General features: G+C 41.3%; 2 protein-coding genes across 2 annotated transcripts; both read right to left on the bottom strand.

Moving 5' to 3' along the window:
- Nucleotides 1-417: 417 nt before the first annotated feature.
- nkx2.7 (NK2 transcription factor related 7) lies at nucleotides 418-2,123 on the bottom strand. The gene is made up of 2 exons (XM_029509869.1): nucleotides 1,829-2,123; nucleotides 418-929 (listed from the first exon to the last, which is right to left on the bottom strand). Exons 1-2 carry the CDS (start codon nucleotides 2,121-2,123, stop codon nucleotides 418-420), a joined length of 807 nt encoding a protein of 268 aa, XP_029365729.1.
- A 9,896-nt stretch (nucleotides 2,124-12,019) lies between these two features.
- On the bottom strand, nucleotides 12,020-17,118 carry stc1 (stanniocalcin 1). The gene is made up of 4 exons (XM_029510384.1): nucleotides 16,802-17,118; nucleotides 14,953-15,095; nucleotides 14,587-14,798; nucleotides 12,020-13,922 (listed from the first exon to the last, which is right to left on the bottom strand). The coding sequence occupies exons 1-4, from the start codon at nucleotides 16,980-16,982 to the stop codon at nucleotides 13,622-13,624; spliced, it is 837 nt and encodes a 278-aa protein (XP_029366244.1). The 5' UTR covers nucleotides 16,983-17,118; the 3' UTR covers nucleotides 12,020-13,621.
- Between the last annotated feature and the right edge of the window lie 4,245 nt (nucleotides 17,119-21,363).

Raw genomic sequence — 21,363 nt, 5'->3', positions numbered from 1 at the left:
TGATGCAATAAAATCTGAAAATTAAGTTGAAAGATAAGCACAAATACCATGGACCAAGTGTGATAAAAACAAAAAAAGTAAAAAAAAAGGATTTAACATCAGGCTACGGAAATATTTAGGAAATATAATGTAACAGTAACCTTTGAGAAAATATCTGAAGTTTTATATCTTTTATGCGGCATGTGACTCTACTTAAACTGTGAAACGTGCGCCTACATGTGAGAAAACAAACGAACAAACGAACAAAAGAAAACAAAAAACACTAATAATGCGTTAAACAGCCAACTGATTTTGGATTTAGATTTTTCTTTAATTATTATTATTATTATTACTTTACCGCAGAAATTTTCAACAAGAGAAAACTGGCGACAGAAACACATACAAAATATACAGCTTTCTGGCACACGGATAACAGCATCACCATCTGACCCCCTGTGCTGTGTGGAAGTGTCCGGGGCCGCTGCCTGTTAAATCCTCCAGCGGCTGGTGGGACGTGTGTGAGGCTGGAGGAGACGCACTGTGGTAGCTGCAGCCGTATCCAAACACCGGGCTGTAATGTCCGACACTGATGTTGTAAGGTGATGAGTGCGAGGCTGCGCCGCACAGCTTCCCATCCCGCACCAGCACCGGCACCGCAACTCTGCGGGGCGCAGGCGGGAACCCCGCCAGCTCCAGAGACTTGTCCTGCCTTTGCCGCTTACACTTGTACCTCCTGTTCTGAAACCAGATTTTCACCTGGGTGGAGGTGAGCTGCAGGATGCGGGCCAGCTGCTCCCTCTCCGGGGCGGACAGGTAGCGCTGCTGCCTGAAGCGCCTCTCCAGCTCGGACACCTGGGACTGGGAGAAGAGGACCCGGGGCTTCCTGCGCTGCCTCGGCCGGCTCTGTGCGCTCCGGCCGCAGTCAGGTGAGCTGTCCAGGCCGCTCAGCTCTGCACATCACGAAACAGGAAGGTTCAACACATGAAATCTATAAAAGTCAAAAGCCAGTATCTTCAGAACAGTTTTGCACGTTTAAACCACAGCTAAAGCCCCCACATTAATCCACTCTGTCTAATTCATTTTATCCTGTTTTATTCTATTAAAAAAGTTTAAATCTGATGATGGTGTTGAAGGATGACAAATGTTTCGGATCATCGGATCTGATCAGTTTTACACTTTTGTTTTCTTTTTCTTTGTTACTTTATTCCAATAGACCATCCAGTTGCATTTGCATTATTGATTATATTATATATATTTTTAGATTAATATCCTATAATTTATGAGAGAATACACAATTTATCTGTCTCTGAATGAAATAGAAGGTGATCTAAAATAAAAAAAAGCATCGAAAAAATGTCTGAATTAGAAGAAATAAATTGGATTATCCTGAAGTTCAAAAAAAGGAAAAATTAGCTACTTTACATTGAGCTCTTTGCCAGACTTTGAAGATTTTGCCAGCCAGGTTTCAGATCTGACTTCACATTTGATTTTAATGGATCCCCTGACTTTGCAAACCGGACTCCAACAGTGTTGGTTACGTCTGATCACACTGCCCAAATAATAATTGTAATATTGATTCTATTAGTGACGATCTGTGCCCATTCTTATCTTTATAAAAGTGAATGATAATCTTTGGATAGCTGGTGCAAACCTATATATTAAATGTATTGATTTCAGGACTGTTATTAACAGTTGATTGTAGTTTCAAACGGAGAAAGAAATGAAAATGTTTCAGGTCAGAGGCCCTGCCGGGCACCAAGGCCCCCGGACTGCCTAACCTTGGATGACCAGCCATCTGAGTATGAAAAGCAGCTGATCTGCTGATGATGAGCAGCGTGTGTCTCCTCACCCTGCTCATTTATCTCCTCCTCCGGTGCTGAGCTGGGAGCATCGAGCTTCTCCTGAAGCTCCGGGACGCACGGCCCGTCCAGGCGGCCGTACAGGTCCTCTCTCCGGGACCCAGCGTGTGTCTGCTGCTGCTGCTGCTCATGGTGGTTAGGATGATGGTGATGATGATGATGATGATGAAGCATCGGAACGTGATCGGTCACCAGAAATTCATTTTCAAAGTCAGGGTGGTGCTGCAGGTTCAAAATGTCCCTGACAGAAAAAGGTGTGGAGGTTGACGTTGAGCTGGGATGCATCCCCACCGTCTCGGTTTGCAGCCTTAAAGTATTATTATTTTTCAAATATTTTTTTTTTTTTTTAATGCACGGTGCTCGAGCTGCTGGAGATGCTGCTCTCTTGACTAACTGATAGTTTTGGGGCTGGGGAGATTTAAATCCTTGGAGGGTCCAGCCGAAGAGCGAGGGGAGAGATATATCTGTCAGTGGCCAACACCCTGCGCACAGTCCTGCAGCTCCTTTCCTTCTCACCTTACAGGAACACCTCTCATCATGTCCCCCCGTCTCTGGCCGGCTCTGGCTGTCAGGAGGTGTAAGGAAGAAGAGCAATTAAGTGATAGCACTAATACTACAAACATGTCAACGAATTATATTTATTGGCTTCATTATAGGTTTTTCATTCACAGTTGCTTATCGCAGAAACTTGTGTTATTGGCCTTTAAAACGCTTTTTTTTTCACAGTCACTCAAAATGTATGTCTCGGAATGAACCTTTGTGGAAAACTAGGAACATTTGTTGCCAGAAATCTTTTGATTCAAAGCCTGAAGCACGGCTGGAGACAATCCCAGCTTCTAATGAATCAGTGAAAGAGTGAGTTTATTGAGTGTGTGAGCCCGGAAAACCATGTGATCAGCTTCAGGTCTTGTGGGGTTGAGTGATGCTGGTGGATGTTGAACAGCTTTACCATCAACATTGTCTTCCAGCCACGTTATTAGTGTTCTCAGGCCACAACAAACAGAAACACTACACCTGATGTTGTGGAAGTGGAGAGGCCGCGGCGCCAGCCCGCAATGCATGACTGAGGCCGAGACTCGGGTCTACACAGACAGGAACAGGGACAGACCCCCCCCCGCAACCGGCAGGATGTATGGCCGCCACTCAGCAGGCTTTTCAAAGCGCTGATTGAAACCTGTAATTGGCCTTTTATTTAGAACAAGAGCAGGAATAACAAATGAAAACAGGTAACACTTGTTTCAAAGCAGTGTTAACTCATCCTATCATGACTTCAGTCTCACAGTTTAGAAATGATCACTTTGAGTGTATTAGTTGAATGAATTTTACATTTTACACAGGTACATAAAACAGGCACACACGTGATCTCCTGCTGCAGAAGAGGAGACGTGCTTTTTTTGGTTTAAGTAGATCCAATCTCTCTGTTTCAATCTGGGCAAAATCAAACTCAAAACAGTTTCATCAGGCTCAGAGAAATAATAATAATAAAAAGTTGCTTGTAAACAGAGGCAGTCCTCAGGGGAGGCCACAAGTGCTGTAATATATTTTAATTAAAACAGTCATGTTGAGATTCCTTTCTGTAGCAGATAATGTCATAAAGGTTTAAGGCTTTAGTTTAAACTGAGATTAATACAATTATGATCACTGTCTTCATTTATAAAGTTAAACTGTGAATTAAGCTTTTTAAGAACAAGATTTCTTGTTTTAGAGACACAAAGGAAGGTTCCTTGACAGGAAAAATGGTTTATAACAAGATAATAATGCCGATGTTGCTTCTTATGATGTTCTGTGGTGGTGAATAAAGTGTCTGTGTATTTTGTTTCTTCAAGCTGATCCTGACGGCCACCAGGCTCCCTTGAGGTCCTGGGGCTCTGCAGCTTGGTGCTCCAGCTTTGGCTCCAACCCTAAAAAAAAAAAACACTTTAAGTGAGTGAAGACTAATTTTACCTGAATCCACCATTTTCTGTGTCACAGCCCATTCATCTGACCTGTATGGCTGCACGGGGAGTCCCTGAATTCCTCTTACTCTGAGGCCGATCAGATAATTCAGAATTTTCTTCACGAGAACATTATTTTTTTCTGTTCATATTAGCCACAATCCTCTACTAGGGTTCAAGGAAGTGACATACATTCTTAGAGAGTTGGACGAGATGTGTTTCAAGATGTAAAGACACATTTTCATCCAGAAAACGTTACTGCATTTATTATGTGAAGAACAACAAGAAAAAGACACCAGTCAGTGGTCAGACCTCTCATGTTTGTGTCGGTCACATCCGACCTGGACAAACACACCAGGCGCCCAAAGGACACAGGGAAAGTAAATGTGGAAATAAATTGTCACTAAAATAAGTGAGCATCACAGATTATGACATTTTGCTCATTATTACTAAAGGGATGTTGATTTGATTTCTTTCTGTGAAATATTACAGTTCACGCAATTTCTTTTCAAATGTAACCACAAAGGGTAATATGATCCCAGAAGATGACTTAAAAACAGTAATGATGCAGTTTTGCATTTGTCAGGTTGTTATGTGAAGCCTGTATACAGCTGTGAAAGCCGTTTTAGTCACATCCTGTACCTGCTGGTTAACAGAAGGTTGCAGTTTAATGCAATATTCAGGTTTTCAACTCAAAGTGCTGAATGCGTGTCAGGTTGTTTTTTGTCAAACAAGCCCACCTTACTGTGACAAACCAAGAAACCTGAACTTCAAAAGCAGAGGGGAGGGGGGAAAAAATCACAAGTTAGCTGTGAATTGTTTGACATGTTGGGGATTTCAGGGTGTCCAGTTTGATGGGTAAATTACTTAATCACTACAGCTGTGCTCTCTGAAGGCTCGGAGCAACGCTCTTCCTGATTCTCTGCTACTCCTGTTCCTACTGATCCCACCATATATCCCCTCAGTGTAATATAAGAAGCTAGCTAAGTACACTTTACCACTAAATGCCCCTAATTCATCATACAGCAAAATAGGAGGCTGATAGCAGCTGAAAGAGGAGACAGAGCAGCTCTGCACTGGATGAAACTGAACCCTGTTTTTCTTTGGCTGATATGCAACATTTTACACGATGTTGACTGGACTGGGTTAGGGTTAGTTGCTCTGTCTATGTGTGGCGGCGCGGACTGAGAGTGGACGAGTAACCAGTCCACAACAAAGCTGACACATGTACAGCTGACAAACAACCAGTCACACTCACTCTCCTGCCTGAAGGGAATTTAGAGTCCCAAATTAAGCTCAACATGCATGTCTTTGGGCTGTGGGAGGACGCTGCAGTCCCTGCAGGTGCAGGGAGAGCCTGCACACGCCGCAGTGAAAGGTCCCAGGCCTGGGGTCCAAACGCAGACTTTGGACAAATATCAGCTGTCAAACTCTTCGTGATGCATCTGACCAGGTGAGTGCCTCCCCAGCCTGTTCATATTTCATCTCCTGCTCTTCTCTGATGTGTGACTGACATTCAAAAAAATAAATAAATAAATAAATAAATTAAATGTTTCACCTTATTTATTCTGGGGAATGTAGATCTTTTTTTAAATCTGCCAAGTGGTGGCAGAACTGCTGCATTCTTCAGATAATAGTGGCCTCCCACTTGTCAAACTTTTTCCTGCTATTGATACTGTGATGTTTGTGAAATGAAATAGAAATTAATAATAGAAATGTAAAAAAAAAAAAAAAAAACATTAAACTTATATATGCCCTCAACTATCAGTCTTCTCAGTGTCTTTATGCTGAACTGTCCTGATATCTACAGTAACACCAGTTTTTGGATAGTTGTTTTAAAAAGGTGCTTTTAATGTGTATTGTTTGTTGGATAAATCATAGATGATTGATTGCGACAGATGAATTCATGTATTTGGAAAAAAATAAAAACAAAAAATCAGGGTGATGAGCCAGACTGCTGCATCAGTGTGGTTCTGCTGGATTTGTCCGATGATATGAACTCACATTTTGAAGCTTCGTGTGAAGAAAATATGTACGAACTGCTTGCAGCCACTAGATGTCTCTACCACACTGTGTCAAGTCCAAGGACTCTAATAAAAGAGCAAATTTATCCACACTTGATTGAAAAGAGAGAAATAATGATTCGTTTGCTGTCATTCACTGTCTTGCAGCAGAGAGCTGTTGAATTTACACCTCATACGAGGCTCACAGATCCAAATGCTACAAATGTATTTTCTCTTTTACACACTGACAGTCTTTTCAAATTAAGGACCAAAGTAGAAATAAGCAATAAAGAAACTTTTGCTCTGAAGATCCAACGTGTGACCTTCTATTCTTTGGCCCAGTCCTGTGTTTCTGTGAGCCTCTGAGTAAAACAGAAAGGCTAAGACGCAGTTTAAAACTGATGATTTAGTCCTACGAAGTAAATCATCTGTGCATGAAACTATAACAACATCGTGAAGAGTGTGGTGTCATCCACATTGGAGGGTGTCTGATTGGCTGAGGCAGACATCAGGTGCACAAATAGCTTGGTCCTGTGCAAACTGAAAAAGTGGAAGGTGACAAAATTATACTCACTATTTAAATATCTACCTATATTTTCCACACAGCCAGACTGAATGTTTAGTGTCATGTATTTAGCAAAAAGCTGCATTACATTTGACTCCAAGACAAATTCATAGAGATGCTTGGGTAGAAATGGAAAATGCTCTGTTTCATCTCTTTCCCCTGCCACTCCAAAGCTTTCTTCAGTAAAATTTGATCTAATTTTCTTTCCCGTCCTTGGGTATTTCCCCACAGAAATGGAGGGATAGTGATTGCTGGGTAAGATTGGAGTGGATCTAATCTTCCATTGCTCTCAGTCATACTCCATTTCACTGCACATCTAATTTGTCACACTGCTGATGAATATGCCACAAGTTTCATGGGAAAGAGAAGGACATAATGAATATAAAACACACTGGGAGTGGGGGAGAGGCAATTTCCGTACCGCACTAACCACAGTGCATTGTTCATTTGTCCCATCAAATTGCTGACACTATGCATGCACCATGGATTCATTGCCTTCCTCCCTCAGAGTTTGATCAAGAGGTTAAAACAATGACAAATAATGGGTGGGTTTGTGTCTTGCCTGCAGACTGTAGACTCTAACTTCATGGTCCTTTATGATCCTCAGCTTCAGGCTCAGTGTTTATCTAAGGAAGGCATGCATTGCCCCTCAACGCAGTGCACCCTGCCACTAAAATCTGTGTACTTTTTATTGGTCTGCTTGCAAGAAATGCATGTGTACGTGGATGACGTTTGAGCAATGCAGGCAGATTACAGGCGTGCACGGCAAAAGGTCTCGATAATATCATTTTCAAAGCAGAAGGTAGCCCACTATAGCAATGCATCTGATTTAAAAAGAAAAGCACAAGCAGATGGTATGAATTGCATCTGCATAATGATATTCTAATTCCATCATTATTCATTATTACTCTGGCTGTGATTGTCAGTGGTTCTGATACACTCGGCAGCAGTCCAAGCAACAGGCAACAACGTGAATATGCAGGGTCAAAAATCTGTTCAAATGTTTCCTGGCAACAAGATGTTTCTGTGTGTTGAAAGCAGTAATTCCATCCCAATTGCTTTTAAAAGCTGCCCACCACATAACTGCAGCAGTGTAACTGTGCAGAAAGACTCAGTGAGAGGCAGATGTCTACGCTGACCATATGGAGAAATCCAAAACTGTCTCGTCCTGTCCATCATGCCTGTGTTGAATTCATTGATGAGTCAAAGAGTGAATGTCTCTTTAAAGAAGGGGATGATAGGATCTGTGTGCAGAGCTGCTGCATCACCTATCCATGAGACTGGAGAGCGGCTGATGAGAAAGCCCTTCAGGACTCTTCTCTAAATAGGCATGAAATTATATCTCCCTCTGACTGAGATTAGCGTCCGTGGAGCCTCTTGCGTTCTGCCCCCTCTTTTCCTCAGGCTCTCAAACCAAACAGGCACTTTGCAGTTTCAGCTCGTTTGTGCTCAAGTTTAAGAAAGTTCATTTTCATCGGGAGGTGCTCCCTGTGTCATCTTCCTCCCCAGGTCCTGCAGGGTTTGTTACATACAGAGGACCGAAGGGATGTGGTAAACCATAGTAAATGTGTTATGTGCTGATTATTTGCAACTACTTCATCATTCACCAGCGAGAAATTGATACACCGTTAGTTACAACACATGCAATACATAGTGCAGAACTTGTATTGTGCAACAAAGTGCCACAGAACTGATATATTAAACAATTTCTAAATATAGCAGGGTTTTAGGGTTGCAGTCTCTTTCTCTGAAAAGCAAAGTCTTAGTTTAACAGATGCAGGAAAGAAAAGACACTGGTGTCACAAAATGGATAATCACGCATCAGGACAAAGGGAGTCTTCATATCAGGGTAACGGGAACAGAGCTGAGAGTCTAACAGTAAAGACCTCTGCGTTGTGGTCCTGAACAGCCCAGGCAATCTGGCCTGGACCAGTTAACAGTGATTCCAGGAGCACTTGGTAGGTTGTTGTCAAAATATTGGATGTCAGCTTTGGAAACTGGCTCTTGGTATGTGAAACACAACATGATCATTGAGTAAAGGCTGTTCGTGAGGTCAGTCAGTCAACTCGCTTCATAGTGTTAGGCATGTTTTAAAATCCAGGACATAACCAATATATTTTATATAACAGCGTATCAAATGAATGTCTATGACATTAAGGGGGAAGTTAGAATTATATCCTGCCCCAGTCGATTGTGTCTCGGTTTTACATTGTGGGGAACCCGACCATAGACGCTCCGATATAATAGCCATTAATAACCAACAGCTAAATGTAGCTGGTGCTTGATTACCTTGGGTCTTGTGATCAACGGTTCGATTTCACAGTGTGGTTAGTGTGTCCCTGCCTTTGTTCTGCCTTTGTTTAGAATAAATTTAACTGTCTTTCCTGCTCTTTCTTGGGTTTCATCATCTGCTGCAGAGTTGAAGATGAAACTGACACGACTGCAGTTATTTAAAATCCGGTGCCAAATGTTAAGACCCATGGGTCTGACACTGTTCCCTTTTTTCACGCTACTAAGGAAATTAGAAATGCAAATATCCCTGGATATTATTGTAGTGTCAAGTGTGGTACATTTATTTTAGATTGTGTGGTTTTGTTGAGAGGGTGGTGATGAAGGAAATTGAGAATCCAGCAGAAATATTCTGGAAAACAAACTCCATGTCAACAGGTCACAGCAGCGACATCTATCATGTATTTTGTGGTTTGTTGAGCAGCTTGCTAGCATGTTCCTAATTGCATTGTTATAGATTTTTTTTTTTTTTGGGGGGGGGGGGCTGTCGATTGTACTAATGTAAATCATACGGCCAGGACAAAATTGCATCTCTTAACTTATCTAACCAGCAGTGGTGGGTAAAAACTATAGTCTATTTTTAATCCATCACATTTAGAGCTGGCTGAAGGAAAAACATTTAGAGCAGCTGATGATGAGGAACGTCAAGGCAAGACCTTTTAAAGTGATCAGTCTGGATGGAAAGCTGTGAATGGTGATGGGTTCAACTGAGTGAAAGAAGAGAAAAGCAACATATTTCATACCATATGCCAGATATGATAAATATTTTATTTCTGATCAGCAAAAGACACACAACTGATGCATTTGTATCTCTCATGAGTTTTCAGTACAGAGGAAAAACCCAAACATATACACAGTATGGGTATATATGTATATGGGTATATTCTAAAGTGCAAGTGATTCACAAGGGTCAATCATGCGTTACATAGCATCTGTATCAGCAACTTCAGTCATCTCCTTAAATCCTTGATAACTTTTTGAATCTGATAGTAAAATAACTGTCACTTAGATATGAATACAAAATAAACTTTAAACTAGTCACTGAAGCTTTTTGAATTTGTTTAAGCACAACAACATTACCAATCTATTTCAAGTCTTGAGAGGAAAGAGTACCATGAAGTGCCAGGAGTGTGGGAGTCTTCAGTCTCTGGTATTTACAGGAGAAACTGTTTAACAAAAGTAACCATGGGTCAATTTAACAAAGTTCCAGTACCACCTTAAGCACCCTATTGTATGTTTGAATTTACATCTAAAACAAAAAGAAAGCCTTATCATTTTCTTGCTCTTTATTTTTCCCAAATTGCCTTAAGGGTCACCAAACTCGGGCATGATCCTGTCCAAACAAACATTCAGTGTAAAGGTACATTCTCTGAAATTACCGTTACATTTGACTCGGTGCGGAACAGTCAATTTGCCCTCGCCAAATATATGTGACACGAGAAATGTTTGTAAAAAACAAATATATGAAGACATGGATGGACATGAAAATGCTTAAATGCTTAAATGCAAATGCGGACTGTGCTGACAGATCGGAGTGAGCACAGTAAACGGGCATCTGGACAGCATCATACAGGAAAGTAACAGTTTAGCAGCAGCTGTTGGGTTTTGGATTTACCCATGGACAACAAAGATACAGACATATGTATCAATAGTACATGAAAAAGCCCTGACCCTTCAGGATGCAAAATATTGAAACTGATTTCCATTCACTGGGTAAATAAGACATGTCAGTTGCACATGTTCTGAATATTTCAATGCCCTTTATAGTGGTTAGGATGCAAAGTGCATATTTAACATAAAATAGTAAGCTAGGATATACTACAGTGTGACTATAGCTCTTAACTTCCAAAGCCATTCCTTCAGAACTGCTGTCCTTTTGCACCAGATGACAGAAGAGAAAGGGTCCGATTCACGGAACGAAAGAATCACTAGTTTACATGAACCAAAGAGACAGAAAGCGATACAGCAATGCCTTCACACTGCCAGTGCAATATGAGAGCACACATGCTGCTGCTTTATTCACACAGCATCTGCTGGCACTGAATGAAATAAAGGTCAATTTCTATGTTGCTATGAATCCTCTGTGTGTGAGATTATTGCATAGTTTGGAATTCTTAACATATCTTTTAAATTGACACTGAAAAATAAAGCATCTCTTTTTCTGGCTTGCGTGTCGCTCTTATTGATCCAAGACAATATATGGATTGACTTTCCCTGAAAACAGGACTGGGTTCAATTGGTCATGAAGTCAAAATATTAACAAGTAAGCGCAATCAAAGTCAGGCGAGTGGGAGCTTTTTTGCTTGGAAACCCTCATGATTGTGTAATAAAATGTAAGCTGATCCATTTTTACCTCACTTCATAGGGAACTGAGCACAGCCCTGGTTCATGTTCATCTCCAGATTGCAATGTGCACAAAAATGAACAATTCACTCCAAAACAAAAACCACCAATTATCTCAATGAAGTTAATGGCACCAAACCCAGGACCTGTCTGACAAACACCAGCATGAAGACCCTTCTCAATGACTGTGGCTCTACTGACGCTCTGACCATTTTGACCTTAGAGAAAGAATCTGCAAGGACTTTTGTACCTTTTGTCTTGTTTTTACAGAGTTTAAACTTATGAATTAATGCCCCCCTCATTCTTGTTTTGCATTATGCAAAAGAAATTCTTTCACCCTCTGATTGGTTAAGCACTGCCCCGAAAACATCAACTTCAAACTATGAGCCATGCTGTCCTGCATGAATGAGTTTTACTTACTTCCTAGTTGGAACTAAACGTAAGCATTTTTTCATGCATCAATCAGGATTTGGCAACATTTCAATGAGACTCTGACAGCAGCAGCAGGGATGCTCATGTTGCCAGTGTCAGTGCCAATCAAATCTGATCACACCACAGCCACACAATTCTGATAAAATCTGAGATAATAATTATTGTTGCTGATTTAGTTGCAAATATTTATTGCTATGGAGACATAAGCAATATTTATAACCACATTTTAAAGAAAAGAATGAGACCCGAGAGCTTGAAGCCAATACAAACAATACAGTGTGTTCTTCAAGGCACATCGTCCTTTCTCTACTGATATATCAGAACCGGCAAGGGAAAAACAAGAACACAAAAAACAAATAGTGATATGAAAGAAATTTGTGGGCTGAGGATAATAGCGGATATCGGCCACGGTTCCAATTTTTCTACATGTAGCCAGCCATTTCAAGGAAAAGTCATGTCATCCTGTGCAAGAAGAAGCACCGAGAACTAGTGCAGAAGCATAAAAACATCACTATGAACTTGATGCTGGTGTTTGTTTTACCGTTCACACCCATTCAGTCTTGAATAATGTGCACAAAACCCCAGCTCTGAACGAGCACATCTAGCAGCTGACAACCTCCTTGGCAACCTCCTTTTTTTTTTTATCTTTTTTTTTTTTTTTTTGAAGTATGTCAAAGTGAAGCTAGAGTTTTGTTGTGGTCCCTTGTAACACCCATGAAGTAGATCACCTGACCTGAATGACCAACCTTGTTCCCCTATGGCCAGCACAGAGTCATGACATGGGTCCCATTCAGTCGCCAGAGTGTCAGCTCTTTTTTTTTTTTTTTTTCTTTTTCTTTTTTTGGCATAGAGATCGTGTTCAATTAGGTGCCATGACTGAACTGCTTTTTAAATTTGCAAAACTAATTAAAACTACAATAATGCATTAAAATAATAATAAAAACACATTAAATAATATAGTAGGAAAATAAATATAACTCCAACAAGGCTTTTTTTTTTTTAAATAGTCATTTTCAATCCCAACACTGGAAGTCAGTGTGTATGTCATGTGATTCACCTCAGAGAATGATGCTCATCAGTCCAAGAAGATGGCTGCCCTCAGTCTCATCAGTGAACAACGTGCTAATCGGCTACTGCACATACACGACTGCTTCACACTCAGTTAAGAACATGGATACAGATTCCACTCAACATGGTCCCACATATACTGTAGAGCTCAACAGTCTTAAGCATTACAAGTGCCTGGATACGAGATATGCAAAATGGATCTTGTCTTCTGATGAACAGACTTTGCCATGACCTGAATTATCCTTAAGTGCAGGATGATGATTGGAACACATGACCATGACTACATCTGCTATCAGAAAAAAACAAAAAACAAAAACAAAACTAAATTAATTAACTAAAAGAAGAAGATAAGTGCTATAGCTATACACCATTTTGGTATTTCATGAATAGCATTCAGGGCAGCTTGAAGTTTTTTGGTCAGTTTAAGGTAACCTCTCAAAGGTTATCATGAAACCTCTACAGACCTCACTCCGTATGAGCACTCTCATTTAGAGGACTTGCTATGGCTGTCTCTGATAACTTAGTATACAGTACGTTTAAGTGTTATGTTAGGAAAAAAAGACGTTAAACTCATTTCCACATCTCAAGCTCACAATTTGACTTGTCTCATTGCTGAAATATTAGATACACCTACCAATAATTTCCAATTCTTCTAAATGAACTGATAATCCAACTATTTCTATTCATGAACAAATATCAGGATTATGTGATTGTGTTTTTGCCTTTTGAAGTACGGACTTGTGCTCTAGATGTGTGCACCCCCATGGCTGTTTGAGGTTTTTTTTTTTCTTTTTTTTTGTTTTGGCATCAAGAGAGATCTTAAGGATTCATCCCTGTTGGGGGGGGGGGGGGGGGGAAAGGACCATGTTGCACAAATGCAACAGCCGCATGTTCAACAATAACTGTGAGCAGACACATTTGAAAACAGTCAATGGAAGGGGGTTTCTCTCAAGCCTATAGTGTAGGAGATACAATATAACGACAATCAAACTCTGATATCAACTCTATGGGCGTTCTGGCATTCCCTAGAGGTGCATATTTCTGTCACTTCCAGTCTAGTGGAGGAATGGATTCTATCACCTCTAGGGAATAGAGGAGCTTTCGTGATGTTTTGAGGGGTGTGTGGAGCTTTTTGAATCTGAGTGGAAGTTAGGAGCTGTCACTGGCAGAGCGCTTTTTGCCAAAATGACTGGCGGGTTCTCTGTTTCGCAGATTAGGCTGGATCTTGTACATATGGGGACCCATGGACCAGCGCCAGCTCCCACGGCCCTCCACTCCAGTTGGGATGGCAGCAGCTGCAGCCACAGCAGTGGATGGGCAGGGCTTGTTCTGCAGCAGCTGAATAAGCATGGTCATCTCTGGGCCCAGCCGCGACACCATGCTGGCCCGAACGCGGTCCACCGTGTCCTCATCACAGTCCATCAGGCTTTGAAGCAGCTTACCATAAAACCTGGAGCAACAACACAAAGCATCATGGAATCATTTTCTAAGCGCTCAAAAGATAAAACAATGTTTTCTTGTTGTGCAATTGTTCTCTCGGTTGCGCTGTCAAATCATAGATTCATTTAACATTTCTTTGTATTTGTAAATGTGCTGTCATGTCTGATGTCATCCATATGGGACTGACCATCCTGGCTCCATTCACTTCTGAGTCTTGTGCTCCACCCTCCTATCCTGCTGAATCCACTCCCAGAATACAATTCTACATGCATTACAGCAACAATAGGAACGAAAACACCCGAACTTGATATTCCTGTTTTATTTTCTTTCATTGTATGAAAGAATGTATAAAGCAGATGGTAACCAAAACATGGAAATCAATACAAATGCAGCCATCTGTTCCGCTACATAATACAGGGCTAAAGGTGCATCTACTTGAATACTTGTAACATGAACAGCATTTGACATCATTGCGCCTCTCATTCCCTCAAGATCAGCAGCAGATTCATTTCACTGTCTTATTGTCCGCGGCCCGACAGCTCAACCATTGTTTTTCACTCTATTCTGGTCAAAATCTGTCGCTCAACAAGCCACGTAACATGCACTCTGCTGCCAACCTTAATCATCTATGAATACATCCACTGTATGGTTGAGAAAGTGGAGGAAGAGCTCACCTATTGGGGAAGTGACTTGGCAGCTGTGCCACTTCACCAATCGCATCTGGATTAGATCGGGCAACGGTGCAGATATCCAGCTTGCTGTAACACTCCTCTTGGACCTCAGTTATCATTCTTTGGAAGGTGGAGCAGCGGCGGATGGTAGGGAATGCCTTCGAGGTGATGCCATTGGCAATGCACTTAAGGCTCTCCTTCACAAATGCTTTACCCTGTGAGAAATGAAATAAATAGAAAAAAAAACTGTGTTTTACACACTATCGGCCCGACAGTTACACAGTTAGAAAAACAGATTTACACTTAGAAACAGAAAAAATTGAAAACTTTATGCATGGAGATTTTTTTGAGATGAATAAAAGCGTATACCTGAGTGTCAAATTTAGCAGCACTGTATAAGAAGGACTTGCAGATGTCATGCATGCCATCTGTGTCACAAGTGGAGTTTTCCAGGCAGGCGAAGGCTCCGCAGCCAACTTGGAGGGCACTGTTAAGACAGCGTGCCACATCTGCTGTGGGCACAGAGAATGAACCATCAGCAGGGGAGCCAACAGTGGGTTCACTGGGAATCACTGCACACTCACTGAGCTCATTACACAAGGGTTGCCAGGGTTTCAGCTAAAAAAAAAAAAAATGTGACGAACAAAAGGGAATTTTCATACTTTGGTGATTCACAAAGGACATACAGTCACTCGGGGCAAACAGTGACTTGACTGGGGATTGGACACCTTACAATTCTGAAAGTCTCAGACACTATTTGGCACAACTGCTCTTTTCTCTTGGCAGAGACCTATATTCCACTGTTTGGTTCTTTTCAGCAGATGAACAGTACCAGAAATACCAAAGAGTTTCCTGAAAATTGTTGGCATGCCTGTAGACACACATAAACACACACACACACACACAGAAGCATGTACACAAATGGGCAGTGCCACTAGAGTCTGTCTTCAGCTGCTGGACAAAAACTGAACTTGTAAAGCTGAGATAAAGCTGAACTTGGGTTCTCTGGCTTTGAACCACTTCAATATTCTTAGCTATTGACTCAGCTTATGTCCCCATCCAGTGAAATATTCAGATTTGATGTCCTGCACATCAGCGTGATGAAGTACACGCTGCCATCTTCATTTGAAGAGCATCACATGACCAGTAACCCTGATGCTCATCTTTGTAAAGCCTTCGAAACAGCTCCCCTGCAGCCTTCAGTCCTTCGGTCTTAGCCAGAAGAGACACAGCTCTGTCAATGCAGGGGACCGAACGTTTTACACCAAGACAGAACTGGGCAATAAAATCTGTAAATCCACTGCGATGGAAAACAGCCTGACTCAAATCCTTTGTAATAACAATTAAGAGACCTCACAGGGGACCCTGAGCTCACTTGGGAGACTTCACATCTGGGGCCCCATGTTGACCTGTAGATAGAGTCTGCCTGCAGCCAGAGACCAGATATTCCTCTGAAAACACAGCGAGCTGCAAATCTCATGATGATGATGAAGCAATTCCCGCAGAGGGGAATCAGCATCCCTGTCACCCACTGCCTTTTATCACTGGGGGGGCTGTACCTTTGTGTTCAGGGAGAAAAGTCCAAATTTGGATAAAAACACACAAATATCTATGGTTTACACTATCAATATTTATTTTTTGTGATCTTTACAAATGGATAGACTCTTTTTTTGACGGATTGCTGTCAACTAATGGGGTTGTATTAATTTGTCCAAATGGCATAGCCCCATGACTGACTAGTTTTTTTTTTTTTCATAGCATGCTGGGGAGAAAAAGATACAATGGTTTGTAGCGTACTTCTCTTTCTGACTGCACAGGGGGCTTTATGTTTTACGCATTGAACAACCCCCCCCCCTCGCCCTTTAAGTCCACTACAATGCTGAATAGTTGGACCAATGCAGCAGGCACAGCTATGAGAGACCGTCAGCATGACACAGCCTGCACTCTCAGGTGTCAGCACCAAGCTCCATGCTCATCTGTTGCCGGCAGGACACCGGCAGAAAGCACAGCGTTAATCCCGCAGCCTGCTCCGGGAATCAACGCGCTGCTTTACGCAGAAAGGGCTGCATAGGCCAGAAGAAAGAAAGAAAGGAGAAGGAAAGGCAGAACATCATGAGGAAGGAGATCACACAGGGAGCGAGAGAAGGTAAGGCTGTGCATTGTGTTCAAAAATACAAATAAAAATGGGGGGGGCAGATGGAAGCAGCGTGGTACTTACAAGGGCTGTTGGCAGAAAAGCGGGCTCTCCGGGGCGAATAGGACTCGTTTTGATCCAGTTCATTTGCAGATGCGTTCAGCACCATCAGGAGAAAAAGTCCGGTCCTCAAAGGCATCGTCCTCTCAGCGCAGATGGTACAACTAAACGGAAAGAGACGCCTCCTGCTCTGTGCGTAGTTCATGGGAATATATCGCTCCACAAATTATAATAATAATTAAGAAAGAAAAAAAAAGAAAAAAGAGAGAGAAGATTCTGCGGCGACAGAAAACACATCAAATGTAGGCTGGTACAAGTGTGCTGTCAGCAGCGTCTCTACATTGGGCTCCTCACTGTCCTTTTGACTTGCATGACAGATCGCAGCGATGTTGGGGCTGCATGGGTTTATATGGGAGCGCTGAACATTACGAGTCCTGCCTCTGGACCAATCACAGGGCAGCTTTGCCGACCGTGGTCTCGGTCTCTCCACTACTAATTGATAAAATCACGGCCAGCACTGATGGTGGTGACAGCTCAGACTGAGGGTGGAAGTCATTTCCTGTACTGACCCCCAGCAGACCAGATCTGAACTCCATTCGGTCGTCACACTTGTCTTTATGTTGGATTTCAGTTTTGCTACATTATACGATGATCCCTGACTTTATAAGTTTTGGAGATCCGTTATGAGGCCTGAAATAAGGGTTTTTCCATTGATGAAGGGCAGATTGTTTTACACATGAGCTAAATGGTTAAAATGGATTTCCAGAGGATAAGGCTTTCTGCCTGCATGAATAAAAAATAAGGGACTGTACCACAATAATTGGGTTTAAAATGGAGTTGAAATGTTTCTTTTTGGTTGAAGGGAGGATAGTCTGACCTTCCTGGGAAAATTAGAGAGGACATTTTTGTTTTCTGTTAGTTCAGATTGATATTTCTTTTCACTTGAGCCTTGTGAGAGCTTTTCTAACAAGATTTATTGGAATCATATAATTACATGAAACGATGATTTTACGGTTTGCATGACAGAGGGTGTCTCAATCCAAGTAAATACCACAATTTTGACAATTTTGCTGATTTCACGTCTTCTGATATGTGCATCAATCTTTCTAACAGGCAGAAAGTAACACTTGAAACATTCTTGTAAAACGTATTTTGGTAAATGTATTTTTGTAGGTTATGGGCCTTTATTGGAGAAATTTGGTGAGGGTTTAGCATTTCTCCCTTACTCAAAGGGTGGATCCAAAGAAAATACTGATAACCCCAAGGCAGGTCTTGTTTTATTTTATTTTATTTCATTATTATTATTTTTAAAGGAAACAGGAGATTCGGCCCGTCTCCCCACCCAAAATCTTTCTGCTGTCCCTAACATCAACAAGGGCGAAACCTTTCACCACGCTCACTTTTTAATCAATCAATATTTTAGTCAAATGTGGTGCACTCTTTGCCAGACTTGAAACACCTTCGCCCAAATATCAATCCAGAACATTCAAATGCCTTGTCTTTTTTATCACTCTGGCATTTTCGTGAACCATGCTGGACGATGACATCATTGTTGCTTTAGCTTAGGGAACCTACTTAACATGAAAACTACCTGTGCTGTTGACATAAAGTGTGGATAATGATTGGTGCTGATTTAATCCTCTATTCTCCTCTTACTAAGACTGTGAATTGTTGGCTCATAGTCCACTAACTTGCAGCTGCACGTGCCGGCACACAGAGGATGATGTGTGGGACTCGAAGCTATCATTTATCATGGAGGCCTCACGCCTCCTCACCCAGCGCAATGCTCACCCATTACAGACAGAATCAGACACTATGAGGCTGAACTGTCCTGATAATCAGAGAGTGGAGGGAAGCAAAACGTTCAACAGCGACCCGAAAAGACTTTCTTGGATTTGGATTTACAACATAAACCCTTTCCTTAACTGAAATAAAGCCCATTTCATGTACCTGAAAATGTTTATCGTCTTATCTCATAAAGTGCACCACGTTCTGTCAATCACTTTCTCTTTCCTGTAGTGGTTCAGAGAGCAGAGAGCTCCTCTTCATGTCTGTCTTCTGTAGCTCTGGTTATCTTTGGCAATCACAGCGCTAAAACCCTAATCTCTACCAGAGCATTGTCAGGTCTTGGGCATGATGTCAAGCTGTTGGCACCTTGTGTCTGCCTGGGAATCCAAATAAGGCTCCCTGCCAGCTACACTGATAGTCTTAGTAGTGGAAAGATGATATGAATGTAACAGTCTAATGAATGAGCTATTATCTACTGTCACAGCCAATCACTATCAGCATCTTTGTCCAAGAGTTTCACCTTAGACGTATGTTTTTTTTGACAATTTTCCAAGCTGAGGGCCTTTTCAAAGGAAGCTACAGGGTTTGTCACTGGGTGGGATTATTTTATTTTTCATCTCTTCTTTGGATATGTATGGACAGTCCATTATAATCTGTACTCTTTCAAGTCTTTCCGTTTCAATAAGAGTTTCCTTAAAAAAGGCAGAATCTCAACAAATGATTTGTGAAAAACAGCATGTGAAAGCCAGCCCAACAATGCAGAGAATATGTGACATTCAAGTCATACACTGAACTAATATTCATGCTTTCCATGAATATGTTGCTCCTGCAATTTACTGTTTCCCTCGTGTCGTCCTCTCTATAGTTGGGGGTTTGGTGTGTCTCAGCTGAAACTGAAGACGTGAACTGAGAGTTTATTCATAAGTTTGGAAGTTGGAGTCATCCCCGTTAGCACAGCACTGCAGACTCTTCCATGTTGGAGCGAAGCCACACCACAAACACATCTGAGAATACCACTTCTGTGTTCTCTTTGGGGGAAAAGATAATTAATTCCTTTGTCAGGTAGAGGATGTTTCCTCTTGTTTTCAAAAGTGTAACAGACCACACTGACAACATTGAGGGTAGAGTTCACACAGAGGACAAATCTGTTACAGAGAATGAAGGTGCACTCAACACAGGCGGCTGCAGTTTTGCATTCATTTACATTGAGCTGGATGGACTGATTCTCTGATTAGAAGACACTTTGCATCTAAGTTGAATTTTGCCCTGAGCTTATTGCCATTTGCTGACACTTCCTCTATAATTATAAGATTGTGAGATTTCTCATTACGAGCTGGAGACTTCAAATAAGTGTAAAAAATTGATGGCTGATTCTTTTTAAAGTACAAGTTAATTAATGACAAGTGAATCGTTATTAATGTTAATGTAGGCACTCAATCTTTTAAGGAGTGTACATAAAGAGTTATATGAAACCACTTGCAAAGTGAGGACAGTGCAGGTCTACCTGTGTCCACAAGAGGGACTTAGTCAGACTAACATTTTACCAGTAACATGAGCCATTACTCTGAAGTATCACCTTCTAACAGTCTATTCTGTCTGATGTATTGGAGAGATGGAGAGTATGCAGTGATTAGTTTGCACCGAGGAGAAGAAAGATGCAACATCATAATCACATCCATAATCACATGTAAAACCAGTGAAGAGTGATGTGTTTGCATGTACATGTGGATTTTAAGTTTAGATTTTTCTGCCTGTGTTTTGTCATGTGACATTTGGGTTAGTGGGAAAAAGTGTGTTTTGCTCTCTAGCAGCAGATGACTGTGGCGCTCACTTGAGAATAGGGCTTGAATTTTGAGGAAATATTTGGAACATGACTTGGGGTATGAGCAGCAGCTCTGACAGACAGAACCAGGATGTGTTGAAATCAAACAAATTCACATGAAGTTCTCAGGATGCAGACGAGTTTGGTTAACTATGAAACAAAAATGTGAACAGCCTTTGAAAAGTGCTTCCACAAATCAGATGAGTACTGCCAGTGTCTACAACAGAAGTGGAGCTACGGCAACCAGAGTGTGATTTGTTTTGGAGCACAGTGAACAGTTAAACCTATTTATATTGTGAGTGGTATTTGTCAACCACAAAAAGAAAAAAAAAATTAAAAATTAAAACCTAACCTCTTAGTGATCATCTCTAATTTAGCTTTTGCATCAAAATTCAAAAGTGCTATTTTGGGGTATTCATTACCACATCGCGAGAAAGGAAGGTGAAATGTTTCAGATTATTTTCTCAACTGTCAAATGCATTTCTTACTCTGTAGTATTTGAATGGATGGTGTTTTTTCTCAAACAGATGTCTGCATGGCTTGAACATAGTGCAAAAAACTCAGGGGATCAGCATTCCTGAATGTGTATCCGACATGAGCAGCATAGTTGGGCTATACATCTGGAAGCTGGAATGAAAACACATTGCCGCATGAAACAATAGGAAGAAAAATTTTTTTACAAAAAGTTAATTGCTACGAATGTTTTTTTTCCATTGCTGTGCAAAAAGGAAACAGAATCAAGTGAATGCAGAAACGTATATAATAGTTTTAGAATTCATATGAGTGTAGGATATTAGGATAACAATATGGATGGCAGATTGCGGAGGAAGACATTTCCATGAAGTCTTCTTTCCGTATATGTTACAGTAAACGTATTCTATGTTAAAGTATTCTAAAAAATGTAAACTATAGAGAGCTTATGAAACAAATTTCCACCTTTACTGCCTTCGAGTCCAACTGCTGTGTCGCACCATAA

This window comes from Echeneis naucrates, chromosome 9, assembly GCF_900963305.1.
Source record: "Echeneis naucrates chromosome 9, fEcheNa1.1, whole genome shotgun sequence".
NCBI lineage: Eukaryota > Metazoa > Chordata > Actinopteri > Carangiformes > Echeneidae > Echeneis > Echeneis naucrates.
Note: the sequence above shows the minus strand (reverse complement) of the source record. Positions and strands in the feature narration are given on the sequence as shown.